Here is a 23,202-nt window from a genome sequence, read left to right as displayed (position 1 = left end):
TTTGTTTTAAAAGGGAGGATATAAAGTCAAGGTGCTATCTTTGATTTTACTGACACAAGTACAGACGTACTGATGGACTGAGAGGAGTGTATGTCCTACCTCTTCTTAGGACCTACACTCTTCCTATCAAAAAAAAGGTTAAAATATCTATACTAAAGATAGCAGTCATGCTGAACCTATTTGTACCCTTCAAAGGAAGCTCTTGAAAGTACTGAGGAAAGCTATGAGTTGTTCCCATTTTTGACATTCACCTTGAGTGCTGAAGGGTGCTGTTGATGGTTTTTCCCCTGAAGCGTGCATTCATCAATTTTAAGAACTCAAGAACATTAATATAAAATAAAATTAACTAGCATTTGCTTTATCACTTCCTGAGGTAACTGAATTATGCAAATCACAATCAGTTTGAGAATGGGGGGCACCTTACATGCTCGAGGTGATATCAGTCTGCAGCAATAATTGCTGAATATCAACTTAAAACTGCTGTAAATTTAAAAGAAAGTGAAAGCTTTCCAGCTTATCTTAGTTTTTCTACTTGTGAAATGCCTAGCTTATTTATAACCCATTTTGAGGTCTATGATAAGGTTTGAGTTGCAGTTTTAAACACCATTAAATGCAACAACTTTATTAAAAAAAAAAAGCTATAATGTCAGTTACTGCTTATTAAAAGCAGATACAAAGTTGAAATGCAAGTTCACCACCTCTGACACATTTTATTGTTTTATATTAGAAGTAATCAATACATATTTCTTTGGTGTCAAATAAAAAAATGCAGTTGTGTTATAAATTCTTTGATTTAGCCTTGGTAAAATTATCGTGTTAATATTATTGAGGATAATAAAGATCTAAACCCCAATGTGTTTCTAGGACTACGTCTGCCAAGGAAAAATACATTAGATCATTTATCACATGTACCTACAAGAAAGTATGGTGTGGTTTATTTCATTCAATTAACCTCAATTTTAACTCCTTTGATCTGTTTCAGTTAAAGTTTATAGTCTTTAATTTTAATAATACATAAAGTTAATAACATGGATAATTTTACTCACAGTTCTGTTTATTCAATTAATTGAGTACAATTTGACAGATATATATTGGAAATAAATATTTGCAAGGATAAGAAAAAAATATTAAAGCCCCATCCCCTTTTGATACTGCTTTTTTATTTTTGACAGTCTGTTCTCTTTACATTTCAGACCCTGACCTACAGTGTGACTTTGAAAATGGGCTGTGTAACTGGGAGCAGGATGTAGAGGATGACTTTGACTGGATCAGAATACAGGGTCCAACCCCCACAGTCAATACAGGCCCATTGAAGGATCACACGACAGGGACAGCCAGAGGACACTACCTGTACCTGGAGTCCTCTGAGCCACGCCAGTTCCAGGATAAAGCAGTTCTGCTTAGTCCTCTCTTCAACCCTTCTGGCTATGGAACCTGTGCTTTCCGCTTCCATTATCATATGTTTGGAAAAGAAGTTTATAAGCTGTCAGTCTTCCAAAGAACTGTGAGCAATGCTAAGGGATGGCTGTTGTGGTACAAGTTTGGAAATCAAGAAAACAAATGGATCAGACAGACACTCTTCCTCAGCAGTTCTAAGCCATTTCAGGTATGATCTTTCTAAGTTTTGATGTGTTTATTTCCTGCATCATAAAACACTGAGAGTATATAAATAACTGCACAATTGCAAAACTATTCATAACTGTCTGATCAATTTTGCTTTTTGTCATGGTAGAAACTACATACCTATCATGTCTGTCTTAAGAGACCTCGGGCAACTTTACTATATTGCAGAACATATTATTAAAAAAATAATCATTATCTTTACCCCAATACAGTTATTCCCTTTTTGCTCATGCGGATTGTACATTTATCTCTGTAAACAAAGATGTTTATGCATCTTTGATACTGCAAAGTGTAAGTAGTGCATTAGGAAGTCTATCATCATTTTGTGATTAATTTATAAAGGTCAGTTTTGCATTTTTCTTCATCGGCTCTTATGAAATTTAAAAAAGCAAGTATGATGTTTAAGTCCATGGTTAACTATTACTGCTATATTTGGTTTCATTAGTAAAAAATTTAGTATTCTAAGTATCATATATAAAACCTTACTTGTCCCTTCAAATATAAAAGTTTCTCCATTTAAGTGTGAAAAATAAGGACCAAAATCAGAATAAAATAAATAATGCAAAATAATGTTGCAATTAAGTAGACATGAAATGCATTTGATAATTTCCTATTTTACAAGTGGTTAAGAAAAGTAAACAAAAAATACACTATAATAATTTTAATCTTTTTATCAATTAAGTATTAGCTTAGAAAGTAATGGAATATTGATTGAAAATTAGAGTGATGCATTTTCTATGAATATAGAATAGGACTATGTCCTGTGAACACAAATATAAAACAACATTCTTTCTCCAACTATTCTTTTTATCTGTTGTGCTATTTTTTTTTAATATACAGGTACTTGTATTATGTTTTTGTTATGAGTGACATATCAGTTTCATATCAAATACCTATGTAGTAAGCATACACCTTTTACATCCAGGCTCTTGTCATTCATCTTGTCAAGAGAGATAGGAAGTGCTGAAAGTCGTACATAAGGTACTAAGCTGGTTAGGGTACAGTCACATAGGCTGTTCTGCTTTTTCACCCTCTACTCTTCCTTTTCACTCCTCAGTGAGATGAGTTAGCAGCTGTTCTTTGGGGGTTCTGATGACCTGCTCTGTAATAAGTGAAATGGCTTCACAAAAATCACCCTTCAGTTATTTCTGCCATTCTTGCTGTTTCTTGCAATTACTTTTCTGAGGAAAGGGAAGATTCATCAACATCCTCACCCCACCAGCCATTTCTGTAATGAAAAACTCAGAATTCTAAAGGTAAATGGAAATTTTGGTGTAATTCCTGTTTAAAAACTATGTTTGTAGTGGTTTGGGGTTCTGTTTCAAACAAAAAAGTGTCCACTGTGGCAATTTTTGGGGTTTCAGAATGTAGTGTTTTTCTTTCATGAATTTCTAGTGGTGATAATAATATTTCATAAATGAATAGTATAGGGGGACTAATAGTAAACTAAATACCTTTTTAACCAATTTAAGACAAGATAATGACTCACTAGTCTTCTTTGTTAGCTATAATATCTTTTATGTAAGGATAATTACAATTTCATTCCCTACAAAACAAGCTTTAGAACTATGGAAATTACAAATTTTAGATCTTGTATCCCATTTTGCAGCCCCTTAGAGAGAATATTTTAATAGGGTTTGTAACATTGATAGTTTTGTAGATTTGTGTGAATTTTTCAGTCTTCTCTAGTCATTAATTGATAAGCATCAGGTTAAAATTCTAGACTTGTACTGGTGAATTCCAGACCATGAAGCTAATCAAACTTAACCAAGTTTCTTTGCCTGCAACTTCTCTGGAAGAGTGTGCATTACTCTTCATTGTCCCAAGGAGAAGTAATATTTCCTAGTGTAAAAAGCAGAGGAAGAAAAAAACCAAATCAAAGTAATTGTGTATTTACCCTTATTTTTGGAACATTAAACTGGGGGGAAAAAATGAAATGTTTAACCCTTTCTAGAGCATTTGGGAAACTGTATTCCTTTCAGAGAGTTGTTTGAGATTTAGCAGAGAAACATCTAATCAACAGTGTTAAAAAAGCTTCATCGAGAAAGATCATTAGTGATTTTTCTGAATAGAGACAAGAGAGGTATTCTATGAAATCATACTGTAACACAATCCAAGCAAAAGGAAATAGTATTTTAGGATGGCCTGTATTGTATTTGGATTGCCCCCAGATGAAGGAAGGAATGATGAATCTGACTCCATGTTTTCAGAAGGCCAATTTGTTACTTTAGGACACTATTTTATATTAAAGAATACTATACTAAACTATATTAAAGAAAACAGAAAGGATACTTACTCCATGCTAAAAAGATAATAATGAAAACTTGTGACTCTTTCCAGAGTCTCGACAGAGAGACCCTGATTGGCCAAATAGTCAAAGCAACTCACACCAGAATCCAATGAAACTATCACCTGTGGGTAAACAATCTCCAAACATATTCCACATGAGCAAAACAGAGGAGAAGCAAATGAGATAAGAATTATTTTCCTTTTCTCCGAGGCTTCTCAGCTTCCCAGGAGAAAAATCCTGGGCAAAGGAATTTTTTCAGAGAATGTGAATGCCACAGGCCTGTTGTACAGCTCACTGGTGATGAATGTTTTGTGTACAAGAAACTACAAATGAAATCAATAAGTAACTTGGAAAATTATCAGAAGCAAAGTCAGTTAAGGGCTAGAAGCACAATAATGAGGCTACAACCTCCTACCTGCCATACATTGCTAAGAGCCTGGGTGGAAGCACTGTGTGCCAGGATGTGGCATTGCTGAGGGTGATGCCATCCATGGTGACACTCACTGAGGTATGGACAGCCAACCTTGCCACTGCACATCTGTGCTCATGCACTCTGCTGCACAGAGCGCTTGGTGCCTTGGGAGGCTCACTCTTTTTGATATTCTAGCTGTGATTTCAGATTTTCTGCAGTCGCTTTCACCCTTGTTGAACCAGGTTTGTTATTGTCAAGTGTTGTTAGCCTTCTGCCTTGATTTGATTGTCTACCTGCTTCCTTCTTCAGGGCCTCATTTCAGCGTGTTTTGACATGCCAGTAGGAGTTTGTTAATGTTTAGTTGGTCAGATACATATTTTTCATTAAAATGTGATGTTGAAGCAGCTCTGAACTTATCAAGGACTTCTCTAAGACATTTATTACGTGTCTAATACCTACTTGTGATCATTTTTATGTTATTGCTTTTGATCCATTCTCTGCTAGTAATTTCCTCACAAAGATTTAGAGAGCATGGATTTCTACTCAAAAAACAGCTTCAGTTTCAATTTTCAATTTATCACTCCTCATCTTCCTTCTCCTACTCTTCTCCTTTGAACTTCCCCTAATAATCTGCTGAGATTAGTATTCAGGAATTCTCTTTTTTTTTTTTCCCTGTCCTTTAAATGTTACCATTTGCTTTTGTTCCACTTTGCTCCTCCAATAGTACTTCAAATAAATGGATATCTAGACACATTTGCTGCATCTCAGTAGGTCTTTTTCTGACTATTATTCTTTGTTTCTGATCTGTATGTTGCCTTCTTTCATCCCCAATACCTCTTTGCATATTGCACAATACTCTGTGGTTTTTACATTTACATTGTGCTGTTGGTTTCTGGTCTGTTTACAGTAATTATTCTCATTTTGTTTTCACTGTGGCATTGTACAACCTGTAGTTTCAGGCAGACCTACACAGTTTTATATGTAGTTGGCTCTGGAGCAAGTTTTTATTAATTGGCTAATATGGATCTTTAAATATCCAAGTGAAATGGAATGGGAAGAGACATCTTGCACCAGATAAAAAGTTGCTTAAATTCTCATCCAACCTGACCAGCACACTTCTCACCATCATTGTAAAAATGTCTTTCTTCATGTCCAATCTAAATCTCTTCTCTTTCAATTTAAAATCATTGTCCCTTGTCCTGTCAGTATAAGTCTTGGAAAAAAGTCTCTCTTCATCTTTCTTATGAGCCAGCTTTAATTATTGAAATGCTGCCATAAGGTCTCCACATATCCTTCCTTTCTCTAAATTCAAATCTTTCATACTGTCTTCATAGCAGAGGTGTTCCAATGCTCTGACCAGTTTTTGTGGCCCTCCCCTAGACCTACTGTTACAGGTCCATGAGGTTCTTATGCTGGGGAATCCAGAGCTGGATGTGGTACTCCAGGTGTGGGCTCACCATGGTGGACAGAGTGGCAGAATCACCCCCTTATCTGGCTGGCCATACCTTTTGTATGAAGCCCAAGGCAAAGCCTACACAATCCCGCAAGTTATTTAAGCAAAAAAAGAAAAAGACCAACCAACCAACCAACCAACCAACCAACTGACAAAAACCAATAACCACATACTTAAACCTAAAAAAATTGTTGTCTTACCTGTATTTAACACTCATGCCCTTTTAGAATGTGTCCTGGCAGGTATGATGTGCAGAGATGGTTTCAGGGTATCTGAACTGTGCCAGAGGTTGCTCTGCCAGGCCAAATCGTGTGGATTAGTCCAAGTCTGTCCTGTTGAAGTGACAATGCCTTTTGGTATGGCAGCTCTAATCCTTGCACTCATAGGTCCTAAGCTCTCCACCGTGTCCCATCCTCACAACCAGCCTCAAGGGGTTGTAGAGGGCCAGGAACAAAACATGACGTATCTCATGTCAACCTCATGTTCATACTTCATGCAGAGCTTGTATAGGCTCTAGTTTGGGCAATTCATGCTCAGTTTTCCTAACTAGTCCACAGTCTAAGTCAGAAACAATGTACATGTAGAGCGGACAACGTGGGAATCAAGGCACTTGTGGCAAGAGGTGAAAAACAACCTAAGACATGAAATACAGACAATTTTCATGCTGAAAATGTGTGTGGTACAATGCTGTGTATTTGAAAAATAAGTAGTGTGAGTTTTTTAAAAAGTGCTTCCTAAACAATGGTTTTGCCATTTTTGATAAATGGATTTCTCAACATAGAAAACTGTGGAAACAAGATAATCACATGAGGAATCAGGAAAATACATTGTATAAACTTTCAGAGAAAAATTTGTGGGCTTAGTTCAGGTCTTAGGGAAAGATAGTGGCCTTTTGTTCAGTGCTATCAGACTATTAAAGAGATAATCCACTCTAACAATACAAACAATTTATTCTTTGTGCTATTGTTTTATTGATATGCTGTGGAAAACTTGTCATGATGTCATCAAGTCACAACATGTGCACATAGGGGACAAGGAATGAGAATTTCTAATCTACCTTTAATAATACCTTTTCCAGTGACAATTATATTCTTAATTTCACGTCTGTCATTTCCTTGCAATTTCTCTTGAGAGGCGAGAAAAGAAGGGGGCCAGGGTGAGTGCTTTTTACCTTTTTTGTCCCTATTTACATGCAGGCTGCTCAGTGGAAATCACATAAAGTAAAAATACCCTTTCTATTCTCTACTGAACTGTCAAGTTCTGCTCATGTTTTAAATATGGAAAACCTGAAGTAATGAAAAGTTTTCACTATCTTTCAGAACCCACAGCCCACTGAGAAACTGTTGAGCCATTTGCATTCAAGACAGGAGTTATGTTTCCCTAAAAATTAAGAGTACTGTTTCACATTTCCTATTGATATTACTATATTGCTTATAAACTGCTCAACGGGAAAATAAGACTTGGATGACTTTTCAAGGAGAAGGAAAATGTTAGTGACTTTTATCTCGTGGCTTAACTGGATCTAGAAAATATAACAGGAATATCAATATCTTTGAAAATATAACAGGAAGATCACAGGAAAGCTGTACTTTGTTGCAGATTTAATTAAATTTTCTTCCATAGAGGAAGGAAATTGCCTTGTATCAAGCAGAGAGTTTTAAATTTTTTGTTGCAATCTTTCTGTTTATTGAGTATGCTCATAGCAGAATTAAGAAACAATGTAGAAATCTAGTCTCACTGAAGTATATGTCAAAACTCTCATTAACTGTAATGAAGACAGGATTTCATGTCAACCCACATGTTCTGGTGATATCTCTATGTTATTTTTTCCTTACTTTGGGAGATTAGTGCCATATGCATGGATGTAGGAGCAGCAACTCTATATAACTAAGTCAGGAAAAATCCTTTGGGTCAGGAAAGGTTCTCATCATTAGGCAGAAGGTCTAATAGTGATCCCATTGCTCATTAGCATTTGCTGCTGAACAGATAATTGACTGTTTTATTACCACAAGTGTACTCACAAGCATTGAAAAGAAAGCAGTGAGTGCCTCCTCTTAGGATGCTCCTTATCTCAGCATGGAAGAATTGCCTTTGCAGTAAGCACTGCACGGATCAGATAAAGTCTATTTGTTCAGCCCAGTGCAGACTTCCCTAGACAGACATGGGAAGATGTTTTCCTGCAGCTTTTTATATCTTGGTGTGCTCTACTGTACAAAAGGGAGGGACAGAAATACTCAGGTCATAACAAGTCATCCTGGTCAATGTGGGACACTTCTTTCAGGACCATATGTCTCAGGTATTTGATATAGTAACTCAGCCAGAATCCTGGTTTTTTGTTTGTTTGTTTTACTTATTTACATATAAAATCTGAGGAAAATTGTGTCTGGGAGAAAAGAAAACAGACTTTGTATATCTTTGTAGATTAAGTCAAAACTAACAATGAACTTAAGGTAGTTTAAATATAGTTTCATAATTATAATTGCTATATAGATGTTTCTCAAATGGACAGGCTAAATATCAGAAATTTTTAGGCACTGACAATATAGTACCTCTGCAATAATTCTTCCAGTGCTAATATTATGGAGTGACAACAGGATATTTTCTCTTGAATGAAGTTTTTTGACCTTAATGCAGGAAAGTAAAGACTCCCAGAATATGTAGTTATTAATTCCTCCAATATTACTGAATAGTCTAAAACAGGATAGAAATGTGATTCATCCCTGCACTTTAGAGAAATGCTGTGAAAAACATAATAAATCAGCATAAGGGTTCACAAGCTTATAGCAAAGCGTGATAAAGTGCTTTACTGAACTAGAACTAGTGTTTTTCAGTATCTTATAAAACCAAGCACTGTAAAACATCAAATATTTGACACAAGATTTTTCATATTTGATGTGTGTACCCTTAAGAATGCTGGTAACAATTCATTTAGACACCTGTGTGAAAGGACTTTATTTCAACTTTTGAAGTCTTGAGGCATTAATTTCTAAAGCATTTTCAATGATCATGAAAGAAGGGGGCTGATGAGCCTTGAAGAAGGGCAGTGTGATATTGAGCTTCTCAGTGGGTATGATTTAAATGATGTGGTGACCCAGTGTTGAAAATCTCTTCAGAAGCTGATGGCAAGGGTTCCATGCAGCACATTAAGCTCTGATTACCTAAACCATTCCCCCCAAGAGAGGGAAAGCTGGAACAGACTGTGACAACCCAGGCATCCATTTTTTTTTTCCTAAGACAAACGTTTGCAGAAGGTACAGAGGAACAGGTCAGTGCCAAGCAAACAGAATGCAACTAGTGGACACCTAAATGAGAGACTGAGGGAATAATCTCAAATACACAGTGCCTACTCCTTTCATGGCAGCTGGGGAAGCAGAGAAACAGAGCCAAGGAGGAATAAATCACCATGCTTGGACTCATCAAAGCAGTCAATATCTTATTTGATGTGAATTAATAACTACTCAAAAATTCAAGATCAAATCTAAATTTCTCTTTTTTTGAATAAAACCTTTTCTGAAAGAACTGTGTTTTCTTGGAAATAGTTTCCCTTTTAATGTACTTCTTGAGAAATTATTATAGGAATATGTTCATGTGTTCTTGAAAAAATTATTCTGCAGTGAAGACTTATGACATGACTTTGATCACTGGATAAAAATATTTTAACAAAAAAGTAGCTTTGAAGCTTCATTCTCTGGCTTGTCCTTTGTCTGTAATTAGAGAAGTTCCATTACCTCATAAGGAATTTATTGCTTTTTGGATGTAAAGTTGTTATGCAGTTTTCTTTATTCATCCCTAGCATTAAAACATAGGGGTAGTTTACTTCAGAGATATGCAGTGAAATGTGGAGGACTTTGCTTTTAGTAAGTTACAACAAATTTTTTTATGGAAAAATGTTTTGTCAGTTATTTGTGTGGCTGTTCTTTCCTATTCAAACAAAATCAAATGCTTTCTTGCCAGCAATCATCATAGAAACCTAATCTAAATTACCATGCCTTAACTAGAAATAAAAATCACTAAATAACCCTGTTGACACCTCTTGTGACATAACTGAGTTACTGTTTGTCTAAATTATGAGTTGAATATATTAGAACTAATATCACTATTTTCTAGACATTTGAAAACCTTCAGAATTTTGAATATGCCACAGTTTTTGTAATTAATTCCATTCTATCTTAAACTATGCTTGTATAGAGATTAAGATTTTACTTTGGTAACATTCAGTGGGAATTGGCTATTGACAGAAATGAGCATCACTGTAAAAATTGAGCATTTGTATAGAAGAATATTATTTGTAATTCCTCTATTAAGGCTTGTCATGACATCACTCTTCAAAAGCCTATTTTGTTCAAAATCTTAAGGGACCATTTTTTAATGTATACAGAGCGTCATTCTAATAAAGTTTGCTTTCATGGAATTGGGTTTTTTCCCCTCCTTTCTTTATGTCAAATACCTTTTGATGCCTTTATAGATTTCATTGAGTCTGGATCTTAGACTTCTGAAAATGTGAAATTGGGAACTATTTATTCTCATTCAAATAACAAATGTGATGTGAAATGAGTTTCACAGCAGATGAATTTCCTAGAGGTTGCTTTATAATATCTTATGAAGTTTGCAGAATTATGTCTGCCAAATTAATTAAAGTGGTCAAAGTTTAACCACAGGTGCAGAGAGACTATGTATTGAGCTTCTAAACTCAGAAATTTGTCTTATCTTCTGTTTTAAGTGTATACCTATGCCACTATTACATTTTGTGTGTTGCTAATGAGTTCATACTATATATCAAAGTATCAGACTCCCCAGGTGCTTAGATAAATGTAAGAAAAATAATGTGGATGGGGAGATTTTAAACAACACAATCATAATGATAATCAGTATAAGGGTATTCTGAATTAAATTCCTCCTAGAGAACTATGTCCTGTCACTTCTAACTTTGAATATTTTTAATCCTTTTAAAAACATATTCCTGCTTAAGGTGCAAGAGTGCAGCTTTCTTAAAGGAAGCATGGGTGGAAGATGTTGTATAAGGGTGTCCTCAACCTGTGTGTCTGTCAGGACTGGGGACATGGGCACAGGCAGATTTGGAGACTGCAGCTCCTTGCACATCCCACAGCGATGTCCACAAGTGCACAATCCAATCCCATGGAAAATTACCGTAGTCGTGAGGGTATTTGGGTTTATCTTAGAAATAGCTGTGTAATTAAATAAGCTCACTCCTCTTTTTCTAAATTTGAGCTAATTAATAAGTAATTAATTGCAGGTAGATAATCACTCATACTTTGAAAACAAATTGAAAATTATATTTAGACTGCTGTGTCTTTGCCAGTCAACATTACCATGGAAGGAGATTTGTCATTTTGGAAATTTCCTTGCGTGGCTTTTCAAATAGTAGATGTTTTTGTTTGTCCTGTTTCCCATTCATAACCATTTCATTGCTATTGGTACCAGTACTGTAGCATTGTCCCCATTTTAATCTAAAATACCCAAAAGCCTGAGGTAATATTGTAAAGAATATTTGTGAGTATCCTGAGGGGAAAGGAAGAATCCCATACTGCAGTGAGAGCAATAAAAAGCAATGCTGTCATTTATTGTTGTCATTCAAATGAAATATATTTTGTGCTAAAATGGCCCATCTGGAGCATATCCATAGTAAGGGACATTTACCTGTCTTCTTTTAGCATACTCATTTATTTTGTTTAATGGACATAATACATAAATGAAGTGTAATCATTTTTATTTACTCTGGTGATGTCAGCATCAGTAATAAATCTACAATTCACATGCAACTTCAAAACAGCAGAAACAAATTTGTCAGTGTTAACATATTTAGACTGATATTATTCTTTTACTTTTATGGGGTTAAGACCATTCCTTGCATCATTTAAGTATTTTTCCCTCCTGTTACAGGATAATAAATTTCAAGTGTAATGTTTAAAAGGTCTCTGTACATATCATATGAAAAATGGCTCTTGTTGAATATAACCCTTCTTTATAAATAAGTTACAGGAAAAATAATAGAACTAACACTACTCTGAAGCAGAACTGTCATATTTTTGCCACTATTTATCCTTCATTAATGTGTAGGAATTTTTTTGCTTAAGTGAGGAAAAAACTGGAAAAAAATACATTAGAAATTTTATACAGCATTTCTGAAACTGAATGTGTGTGTACAATGTAAAATAAGGATTTAAAACAATGGCAAAGAAATAACAGTTTTTGGACTCTGCTGGATCAGCAAAAACATCTTTTTTCAAAGTGTGTGGTTTGAGAAGGCTTTATTATTTTTATAAATTGGGGTTTATTATTTAGTTAAACTAAGAATACTCTCATCTTTCACTAATAATCTTCTAGATAATTATCACTCAGCAACAGACAGAACAGAGGGGGTTTATTTAGTCTTCCAGAGAGTATTTCACAAACACCAACTTCTCCTATTCCCTGGCAGTAGAAAATAATGAAGCAAATACAGCATTGACAAGTCTAATGAAGCAATAGAATATTTTTCTTTAAAAGGTTCCATAGCTCATTTCTTACCTGTCTAATTGTTTTCATCATACTGGAATTTATATGGGTCTATAATTTTTTTTACATGAATGGTACTATATTTAGCATGATTAATGTTATTGCAATAAGTACCAAAGAAGGTAATCATAATATGCCACTTACAATAATGTCTTGCCATCATTTTATATCACAGTGATGTTTCAGTGAATTTACACCATTGTGAAGCCAATCATTCTGTTATGGTTCACTATGATTAATGTGACCACCAGTGAAACCTGATAATCGTTTTCGTAAATTGTCATTGAATAGACTGTATCTCCCAGAATCAATTAATTTCATTTTAAGTGAGAAACATGGCACATGACTCCTCTATCATCTAATAAGAAATATTTAATGAGAAGTGGAAGTCTGCTATACAGTGAAAAATGCTTTTGTAATTCTTGTTTTCCTAGATTTTGGTGAAAGGTATTGTAGGAGATGGTTTCACCGGAGACATTGGACTTGATGACGTGTCTTTTCTGGGCTGTACTCTTTACAATGGTAAGAGTTGAAATGCACATCTCCAAGCTGTGAGCTGATTCGTTGCTGTCATTTGTCAATATTGCTACTGGAAAAGTAAAAACAAGGTTAAAATGTGACTCAGGAAACCCAGACTCATTTCCCTGCTCCTCAGACTCTCATATCCAGGCATCAGGACAAAATATGTTCTGCTGTGCATGTAAAGTCCAAAAGAGATCCTTAATGAGAAGTGTGCAACTTATTTTAGATCTTGACTCCTAGAAAGTAAAAGAAGCTTAGCAGTGTGTAAAGGAACTGTACTTTCATGCTGCCAATTCAGTTTGATAGAGCTTTCCATCTCCCCCTAATAATTCTTAATGTATTTACTGTGCCAATTGCTCTCACGTGACATCACACAAATAGTTCAGGTGATAGAGCAACCTGTTGTCAAAAGTCATTGTTACCAAGGGTAGAACAATCTCCGCAGAATTGTAAAATATTATATCCCAAAATACTTGTACTTCAAGACACCAGACTCAGGATGTGGAGCTCACCACAGAATAGATTTTAAGGGAGCTTCTGTCGGCTGCAGCAGGGAGTGCAGGGTTACATATGGTGTGACAGTTGCTCTAAAGTCATGACAGGGCTGTAGAGCAGCAAACAATTTAAAACAGTGTCTGATTATTAGTATCCTAGCACTTACTCTAAAACACCCTAGTGTAGATGCATTTTGTTCTTCTTCTCCAAAAATGTCTTATAATTAGTTCTATGAGGAATATCAAAAGTGTATGGTGTTTCTTTTGCAGATAATTATCTAGTGTTTTACCATATTTATACAGGGCAAAGCAGTTATTATAACATTTGGATGTGAAGGCTTTTTGTAAATACTCAGTTAATAGATTGTGCCTTATATTCAGGGAATAAAATCTTAAAATAACTAATCAGAAAATCCATAAATAATTTCAAATTAGTTATGAAGAAAACTTTAAAACTAAACAAGAAATTGGAAAACATAGAGGGTCACAGTTTCAAAGTTCATAACCAAGGAAAAAATCCTCATTGTGTGTGTAAAGATAAATTGAAAATACTGAAGTATAATGATGGACAAGAATCAGGTTTTGTGTTCTATATATTTTTAAAATTGAGAGCAATTTTTGAGACAGCCTAGGGTCCTGTTCTTGTTTTAGCTCCTCCATGCCATAAAAATATTCTAACAGCAAAAAAACAGTCAAAGGGACTGTGGGAATAGCCTGCAAAATAGACAACAGCTATGGCATATTCCACCATATTTAACACCAGTAGGTTGAAAAAGCACACTAGAATCAAGCACTGCCCAATTGCTCTATGAGAGACTGTACACCAAGCTGTCAAGCCCATCTCTCCCTGTCAGTATTTGATCACTTTAAGTAACATGAAAGATGTTGAATCTTTTGAATCATGAATGTACTGCTTCAGCTCAGCATTTGAATGCCCTAACCAAAGGTTATTCAGTGATGCTTGCTCTGGATAAAATGGTATTCAATAAAGTATAGAAAATAAATTGTTTCAAAATAGAGGAAATATCAGATCCTCCTTTCTTTTCAAGTGTTGTTAAGGCTATGGTTATTCAAAATTTCTTCTTTCATTTCAGTGTATCAGTAGCAGAGCCTTAAATGTGCCATTTGTATTTCAAAATTTCTGACCGATAAGGTCCTTGCTGTTAATCTGAGTTGTAGATGAATTTATCAATTCATACAATTCTTACTTCAAAACATTTCTTCCCCTAAGTCTTTTGTTTGAGTTTTAGGACATTTTGAGAGTATCATTCATTTGACTGGAAAATAATTTATTTAATTTCATAGATTTGCTTTCTACCCCACAAAATAGAAAAGGGTAATTTATTTTCAGTATTAGTTCTCCAGCTGTCAGGGATTTCAAAAAAAATCCTTGCTATCCCAGACACATAATATGAAAAGTCTTCACATGTACTTTTTAATTAACTCAGGTGTATTGCTCAGGTGCATTGTGCACTATAGCTAATAATTTCATAAACTATTAAATTTTAAAAAGGAGTTTTATAATGGAAATTCCTTTTATGGACAAGAATAGCAAAGGTTTCCAAGCAAAGAGGGTAGCCTTGAAGAAAGGTGCATAGTAAAGAATAGGAGGACATAAAAAGACAATTGATTTGAAAGAAGTGGTAATGAGTTTGAATGAAATATAAAGGAGGTGGTGGAACAAGGTGGTGACCTCAGAATAATTTCTCTAATGAGAAAATAATTTTTTCAGCAATAAATTTACAAGGTAAGAAGGTTACATAGTAATTTCCACAGTCCCTTGTAGTAATCAACATGTTGAAGAACCCATTATCATCTGAATGATCTGTTAGCCTTGGTGCACAGGGAAAATCAGTTTCTGTGATTGCTGTGTGAGTGTTGGCACCAGTTTTTTTAAATTAGTCACTGGGTTAATCCAAATTTGGAAGACTGGCAAGAGGTGTAAATCCTGCAAGTGTCAAAGATTGTATGGATGGTGTGACAAAACCAGTGCTTTCCACTGAGGAAAGCTCCAGTTCAGCTCCTGCTGAACAGCATTTCAGTCATTCAACTGTCCAGGCACGATTCCAGTAAAGCCATATCCTGAAAAAGGGGGGCAGTGGCAAAAGGAGAAATCATTCTGAAGCTGGAATGCCTTAGTCCAGGTTCTCAACATCCTTTTGGCTCCTTTTTCAAAGGAGACTTGCCCACTCTTTCTACAACTACTTCAGGAACTTCTGTTCCTGCCACGCTCCCCATGAACAACTGCACAGAGGAGGAGTTTGTGTGTCGAGCCTCTGGCCACTGCATCCAGATGATCCAGAAATGTGATTTCAGATCCGACTGCTCTGATAAGTCTGACGAGTCAGCTTGTGGTGAGTGGATCAAATCATGTTCTTTGTTACCTTACTAGTTTGTGGGTCTTAAACGCATTGCTTTAGCAGCTCTATCTTATTTATGCAATTTGGTATTAGCACCTAGATGCTATTTTAATGTGTTTTTTTCCCCAGGAATGTAGTAATATTTTACTCTTAATATGTGTGATGTAATTAATTTTCTGCCTTCTGATTCAGACTCGACATTTCAAGTTACTACTGAAATGTGGTGGGGGAAGGAATCCTCAGTTCTCTAATGATTGGTAACCATACATGACAATTTTAAGTGAGCATATTTTCTTAAAATGATCACTAGTCCAGACTGGAAGAGAGAAAAACTTCAGAGTTTCATCTTTGGGGTGGACATCTGGGAGAACAGTATCCACTTCTTAACTACTTCACTGAGTATGGGTTTTGTTTGGTTGGGTGGTTGTTGGGATTTTTTTAATATAAAAAATTGTTTCAGCATCAGCAATAATTGTGAAATTCAGCCTACTCCACACAGAAGTGAGTTCCATCCTGTAAAGCTCTGATAGTTTAATGGAAAACTGTAAGGGGGATAATGGACAAGGTCCACACATGACACCCATAAAGATCTAAGACAATTGTTGATTGCTTCTGAGTTGCAGCAGTTCACACTGTAGCATTTTAGAAGCTGTTAATTACTTCCTTTTGCATTCAAAGAACAGTACTCAAAATTACCAAAACCAGTTAATGAGGGGGACAGACATCTAGAGACAGTGACCTCTTCAGCCTTTGCAAGCAAAACTATTGTCACTGAAAATAAAACTCTGAATTCATTACACATTGTGAAGGGAATTCAGTCACCTCTCTCAGGGCTGAGGGCTCAGTGAGAATGAGTATCAGTCTCTATGTCTATTTCCTATGTGGGAATAACTGGAAGAAATGAATCTGATGTTTAAGTGCCACAGTATTTTCCTATAGTGTGAAAAAACACCAGCCATTGAAATCTTGCCCTGAAACATAAATGCAGAGCCCTCTGAATATTTCTCGCCTCAAAACATTATCTTACAAAACATCTTTTTATTCTCAGCAAGATAAATACTGTGGAGGATACACCTTTACATATTTGCTCTATCTGAGGTCTCCTATCACTAAGATGGGAATTTATCACTTAAATGACAATGCTGAACTAGGACTTTAAAATGTCTGGACTGAAACAGAAATATGTTCACAGGAAGGTGTTATCTTTCTCAGAGGCACTTTAAGTATAATGTTTACAGAGCATGTTAAAAAGACGAATAAGCATTTAATGCAACTCATCATTCTCAGGAAACATCACAAATCTTCATATGGGTAACCCATGAGATCACACTGGCTGCAGTTTGCTTCTTAGTGAGGATATACAACCTATAAATCAAAACTCATTCTCTCTTTAGTCTACCATTTTTAACCTTCAAGGAAGGAAAGATCAGGCACATTCTACCAACAAACCATGATTTCTTGATGCAGCATTTTTTATGGGTTTATGGGTTAAAATAAATTCCTGTTTCCCTTGCACAAGTCTCACTGCAGTCACTTAAACTTAAGTGTAATAATCTGTTACAAAGTTCTGGAGAGTGACTAGACTCAACTTGGACCATGTGCTGGAGAATAAATATTCACAGCAGAAATGGAAAATAAAATTGGTTTCTTTACCCTAAGTAAGGTCAGTGGCGAGGTCACTTTGATGCTTAGGAAGCAAAAAGTCTTTGGAAGGCAGCTGCATGGTTTTTTAGTAACACAGCAATAGAGTATTTGATACCAATACCAAATAGATGCATTTTTATGTAACTTTCAAGTTTTGTGAGGACTGCTTGAAATCTGGTCTGGGTTTTTTTTTGTTTGTTTGTTTGTGGTTTTTTTAGTGGTTTTTTTTTTTTTTTTAGAGTTATGGTCATGGACTTTGTAGACAATGTACAATGATTTCCTAATGTCATCAGTCTACAGGACTGGAGACAGGCCCATACAGCAGCTCACGGATTCTTGGCTGATTAATTTTACAGGAATTTCCATGTATATTACATGACAGATTATTAGAATTACCTGAAAGCTTGTCAGAACTCACATGAAGGTAGATACTGAGGTGCAAAGGAATTGGTATCTTCCCAAAATTAGAATCTGTGTTATAGAGGAGAAAATATAAAATTCATGTTTTATCTGAAAGGAAAAAACTTTGCATGTTAGTAATGTGTCAGTATTCACAGATACTATAAATTGAATCCTTTTTATTTCCATGTTACTTTTTGGGTTGTAATGTGAGTTAATGATTTTCAATTTTTATATAAACATGAGTAATCACTGTTGATCCCTAAAGTTAGGGAAGTCTGTGACTTTGAAGATAAAGACCTGTGTGGATGGTATCAACCAGCCTTGGAACAGATGTCAGGAAATTATTCCATACTTATCACTAAGACATTCAAGTGGCAGCTTGGAAGAGGAGCAAATCTCTACCCTGAGGAAGAGCAGCACTGCCCATTAACCGATCATACTACGTGAGTACAGTTTTTCAGGTGCTTGAGTCTCTTCTAGAATGTGTGATTTTAATGTGTAGATTGTGTAGAATGTGTAGATTGTCAAGGGGAAAACCTGCTGTATTTACAATATTGAAGCAGTTTACTGATTTATTAATGACATGTAATTGACTGACAATAGGTGAAGTAGGTATGTAGGATCAATACTACAGATTAATCAAAATTAAAAAATCATTAATAAGCAGGAAAAAATTTCTAAACATCTTTCTATAAGTAACTCCAAAAAGTTTCATTGCCTCCCTATCCAGAGAAACATGTGCATGAGGATATATGGAGTACAAGCATGTTGCCCCTTATGGGAAAGCAAGTTTGGAAGCCATGGCTGCCCCAGCATTATCCTCCTTCCAGCACCCCAAACTGCCAGCCCAGCAGTTGGCTGCAGGCTGCTGGCTGCACCAAGGGGCACTGGTGCTCTCTCTGGTCCCTGCAGTGATTGTGGCACCAGCAAATTGACCTCTGGCATGTCAAAACTGGGTGCTGGCCACTGCTCTTTGCACTGCATTATCATTCTCTGCTACTACAAATTTTCATCCTACTTTTATACTTCTTTTCAAGCTGACTTCTCTTTTGAAAACTGGCTTTGTAATTAATTTGGCACTGTTTAATTTAGTTCATTGTGGTTGTCCTCTTGATCAGTTTGAGGTGAATACCTTCTCTGTCTTTGTTCACACAGAAAATTTATGGTCACTTTTCTACCTTACTAGCTATTGTTAGTTGTTAGCTGTTGCTTCCAATTTTGTTATTGCTATTGTTAGCTATTGCTCTTATCCCAGCAGTTTTGCCCAAGAGTGGGCTGTACAAGTTAACACAAAATGTCCTGTGAATTCTGCATTCATTTAATATTTAACTAACGCAGTTCAAAACTACTGTAGTTAGAGCCAACTTCAGTTTAGCTGGCATTTTTTTTACCAGCTTTTTTATTTTATCATTTCTCTGGGTAATGATATAAGTTCATATTAAAACGTAAAATATTTCTATTCTCTCAGTGAAGATTTGTAAATTAATGTTGCATTCTGGGTAGGTTGCTTTAGTTACTAGCTCCTCTGAAGATACTCCTTTGATTTATCTTGAGGAGCAAAAATAAGCTTTTCTGCATGAACATTTAGTTTTAAATGTTTGGGGTTTTTTTTGATTTTTTTTAATTAAGTAGGAAGTGTGTTTTAAAAAAATGCATTAATCCAATGTATTCCAGTTAAAAGATATAGTAAGAGTTATTGAAAAAAAAATTAAATTTTCTAGCTACCTGTAGGGACAGGTAACTAGAAAATGTATTAAGTACAATCAATTTTAAATGCTATACAACTTCATTAATAAGAAAATTTCTGTACAGTGTAATTACTCTGAACAGAAAAATACTTGCCTGGTTTTAGTGACATGTATATTTAGTTTCTGTGGCAATAGACAATAGAGTGCAAAGATGGTCTTTAAATTAAGGCCACTTCAACAAAATATTTGCTAATTGCTACTAGTTTAAAATGACATTATTTTGCATTTAATCAGCCTGCATTTCTATTGCTATTTAAGAGTGAGTTCAATATGTTAGTGTCACTGTGTACGTCATTAAAATTACTGTATTTTTACAAAGATCCCAAAACAGCAATACCAAACTCAAAAAAATCATTCAACAATAGCAAAGAATTACAAGGCTGTCAAGCTGTTTCTAGGTCTCTACATTAGATATGAAAAGGAATTGTATCCCATGAAAAAGAGTAACTGTTTAGAATAAATTAGCTGTGAAATCTTTCATTTACTACTCTTTATTTGTTGTATATTAGCCAATACCAGCCCTGTAGGTGTATTTAGTAAATCCTCCCACAACCTTTCCAGCATAGGTTTACCTTGGCACAGTGATACATGGAATTGTATTACTGCTTTTCAACATATTTTCAATGTTTAATGCAACTAACAGTATATTGAAAAGGACGGATGAAAAGAGAAATAAATGATCCATAGAGATTGCCGTTTTCAGGCAACTCTGTAATGTATTGCTCTTGTGATGTTTCACATGAGATGCAGTTTGGTTCTGTGGTTTCCCTCTTCCCTTTGTTTATTGGCCTATAGAGAAGTACAGAGGATAGATGCTTCCAAATTACCACAGGAGATGCAGAGCAGCAGTTTAGTTGAATTAAAACCCTGCAACATTTCGTTTTATTTTCTCATTCATTTTCCCCAAATTTCCACTACTTAGATGAGGCAAGCTGTGTTACTTTAATCCTGCATGTTTGCAAATTAAAATAAAATATGCAGGACTATGTATAGAAATGTTTGGATTCTTTCTGATTCAAGAGTAGTTGGCAGTGCAGCTTACAATGGGTTCTTTCAGCAAAAATACCTGTGAATACTTGTAATCAAACTATCTGCTTCCCCAGAATAAGTACCTGGGCTAGTCACGTGTAGGCTGCTGAATTGTGAGGTGAAGGTGTGAGTCTTTGAAGCTGTAATTACATTAATTAAGTGAATGTAATTACTTTGGAAATAGAGAGAACAGCTTGTATATGTATATAGAAACCAAAGGCTGGAGGAATAGAAGCCATTATGGGAGTCTGCCATTGGAGCCTGGCTTGAGCTATTCAGTCCCTGGCTTGAGCTAGAAAAAGTCTGTCATGTGTTGTGCAAAGGGCTGGGTGACACTGGCACTGTGCACTCAAAAGACCACTATTCATACTCGAGTGTGAGCTCCTGTGATGTGTTTCTGTACTTAGCAAATGGAATTCTCTATTGCAGTTACGTTTCTAAAAGCTGCAACAGTAAAAATATCAGTTTGTGTAGGCTTAAACAAGTGTATTAAAATGACACCAGCAAGCGGATGTCTATTAGTTTATTTCCTTTTTAAACATCTGGTTAGTGATGTTGCAAATTCTCTGACATTATTAATGATATTTGGGTACCACTGTTAATTAAAAACTTTGTAGTCACCTAATTGATGTGATAATTCATGCATCGAATCTAATAAATCAAAACAAAAATGGATGCAGAGGTAAAACGAAGCTGACATGATAATTATTGCTGTGTAAATAGTTCCCCTGATAAACATATTTTTAATACATCTGTCGTTCTTTTGTGTCTTCTTTTCAGACAATCGTTATCAGAATTCAGGAAATTTAGGAAAATTAAAGGTTTTAAGTAATATGTTTAAGCCCAGTAGTCAAGACATGTTTTAAATTTGAGAGTCTATAAACTTCAAAAGAGGAGAAAAAATTATAAAGTATTGTGTGGGTGGTTTTTCTTTTTTCCTTGGGTTTTTGGTTTGTTGAGTTGTTTTTCCTTTTGTGTCCAACATAAATACCAACTTTTAAGAATAAGCTAATGGCAAGAAATTATTTGCTGGATGATGTCAAATTATTTCATTGCAAGCAATCATAATTTAATCAAACTTAATTTTGTATGAAGAAAGAGAATATACCCAAAGTGTTTTTCACCTCTTATGTTAGGATGCCAGAGCATGGGATTAAACTCATAATGAAAAGAAATTAAACTATGAATAATTTAATAATTTTGTGTAGGTAAAACTTCACCTACATTTGCCTCATTTTCTTCCTGGAATTCATATTTATTATGTAAAACAAAGCATCAAAGTTTACTGTGATACGCTTGAAGCATGGTCACAGGTAGAAATTTTTGTTTGGAATTTTGACTTTTAGGATCCAGTAATAAATATACTGCAACTTTATTTAATACAAGAATTCCTTCTCATATTGGAGAAGGAATCACTTGTGGTTTTCTTTTGTGCAACTTTGTGATGTCAGTGTCCAATTACAGCTCTCAGTATGACTTGTTTTTTGGTGTGTTAAGCACCTTTGGTTCCATTCAGTTTGAAATAACTATTGAACCTCAATCATGTGATAAAGTTTAGATGCTCAGGATAGATTTTTTTTTCTCTAGCACTGTGCAAAGAACTTGGTCAGTTGGCATACAGCATTTTACAGGCAGCTGTGAACAGAAGTAGAGGTTGTCTTCTGCAATAGGAAATAGTTCTATGGCATTCTTTCAGAAAGCTGCCTCCCAAAAAATTTATGTCTGTTTTATTATGGCAGGACAATCATATTACATTTTTTGTTTCTGAATTGATTAAGCCTTAATTTTAAGTGTTAATGGATTTTGGAGGTTACTAGGAAAAAAAGAGTTCAAATCACAACAAGAGAATTTACTCTTTTTTGGAATAACGAGCTGGAAATTAATATGACACATATGGCTGTAAGTGAAAATCTGCATTCCTAATGACTGTTTGCTCTCAATTATCTTTTAATTTTTTTTCAATCTGTACAGAAATGCTGAAATTTAATTCAAGGAAAGCCTTCCTTTTTTTTTTCTTCTAGTTGTTAGATACAGATTTCAGTTGCTGACTATTTAAGATCTATTAGAATTTAAGTTGGAAGTGTTGGTTGGAAGTGTTCAGGAGAGAAAATCTTTCTCTGATACACAGAATTAATTTAATTATTGGAGTACTTATCTTCCTTTAATAATATTGGAAATTACACATTTTATAGCATTTTAATTTTGAATATAGATTCTTTTTCTGAGACAATATCCTCACAGATGCAATCATCTTTATTCAGGGAAGAAATTTTTTGAAGCCTATGAATATATTATATACCAAACTGCAAGAGGTCTGTGAAGGTTTTGTTCACATGTTACGACCTATAATATCCCATCCTGTGTTATCTACAGAAGGATAAGTAGTCAAAGAATTTCTGGTGCAGACATTGAATATCTAACAAGTACAGATACTAAAGAAACAAGCTATTTTTTTTCATTCTCCTTCTCTCTCATCATAAATCTTCTCATGCTTCCTAAAGATATCTGCTCCACCACATTTCTTTCACATTCACAGTCACTATACACCTTAACTAAAACCTTGGCCCTGCCCATCACGAGTCCCTCTCCTTCCTACACCTGTGGCCTTCTGGCTGAGCTGACCAGCACAATGGGCAGTGCATGGAGAAGCTCTTACCCAGCCCATAAAGGAGGTGATAAATTTCTTCTTGAATGAGTGCTTGAATATTA

The 23,202-nt window shown here is 35.2% G+C and overlaps 1 protein-coding gene across 1 annotated transcript in view; it reads left to right on the top strand.

The window, feature by feature from the left end:
* MALRD1 (MAM and LDL receptor class A domain containing 1) overlaps nt 1-23,202 on the top strand; it is a 229,868-nt gene that overhangs the window by 58,914 nt on the left and 147,752 nt on the right. Inside the window, exons 17-20 of the mRNA XM_030944073.1 lie at nt 1,194-1,606; nt 12,729-12,822; nt 15,491-15,664; nt 17,982-18,159. Coding sequence (XP_030799933.1) covers nt 1,194-1,606; nt 12,729-12,822; nt 15,491-15,664; nt 17,982-18,159 — 859 coding nt within the window. The remainder of the gene's footprint in view (nt 1-1,193; nt 1,607-12,728; nt 12,823-15,490; nt 15,665-17,981; nt 18,160-23,202) is intronic.

The sequence above is a fragment of the Camarhynchus parvulus genome, chromosome 2 (genome assembly GCF_901933205.1).
Source record: "Camarhynchus parvulus chromosome 2, STF_HiC, whole genome shotgun sequence".
In the NCBI taxonomy this organism is placed as follows: domain Eukaryota; kingdom Metazoa; phylum Chordata; class Aves; order Passeriformes; family Thraupidae; genus Camarhynchus; species Camarhynchus parvulus.
This window is presented reverse-complemented; position numbering and strand designations above follow the sequence as displayed.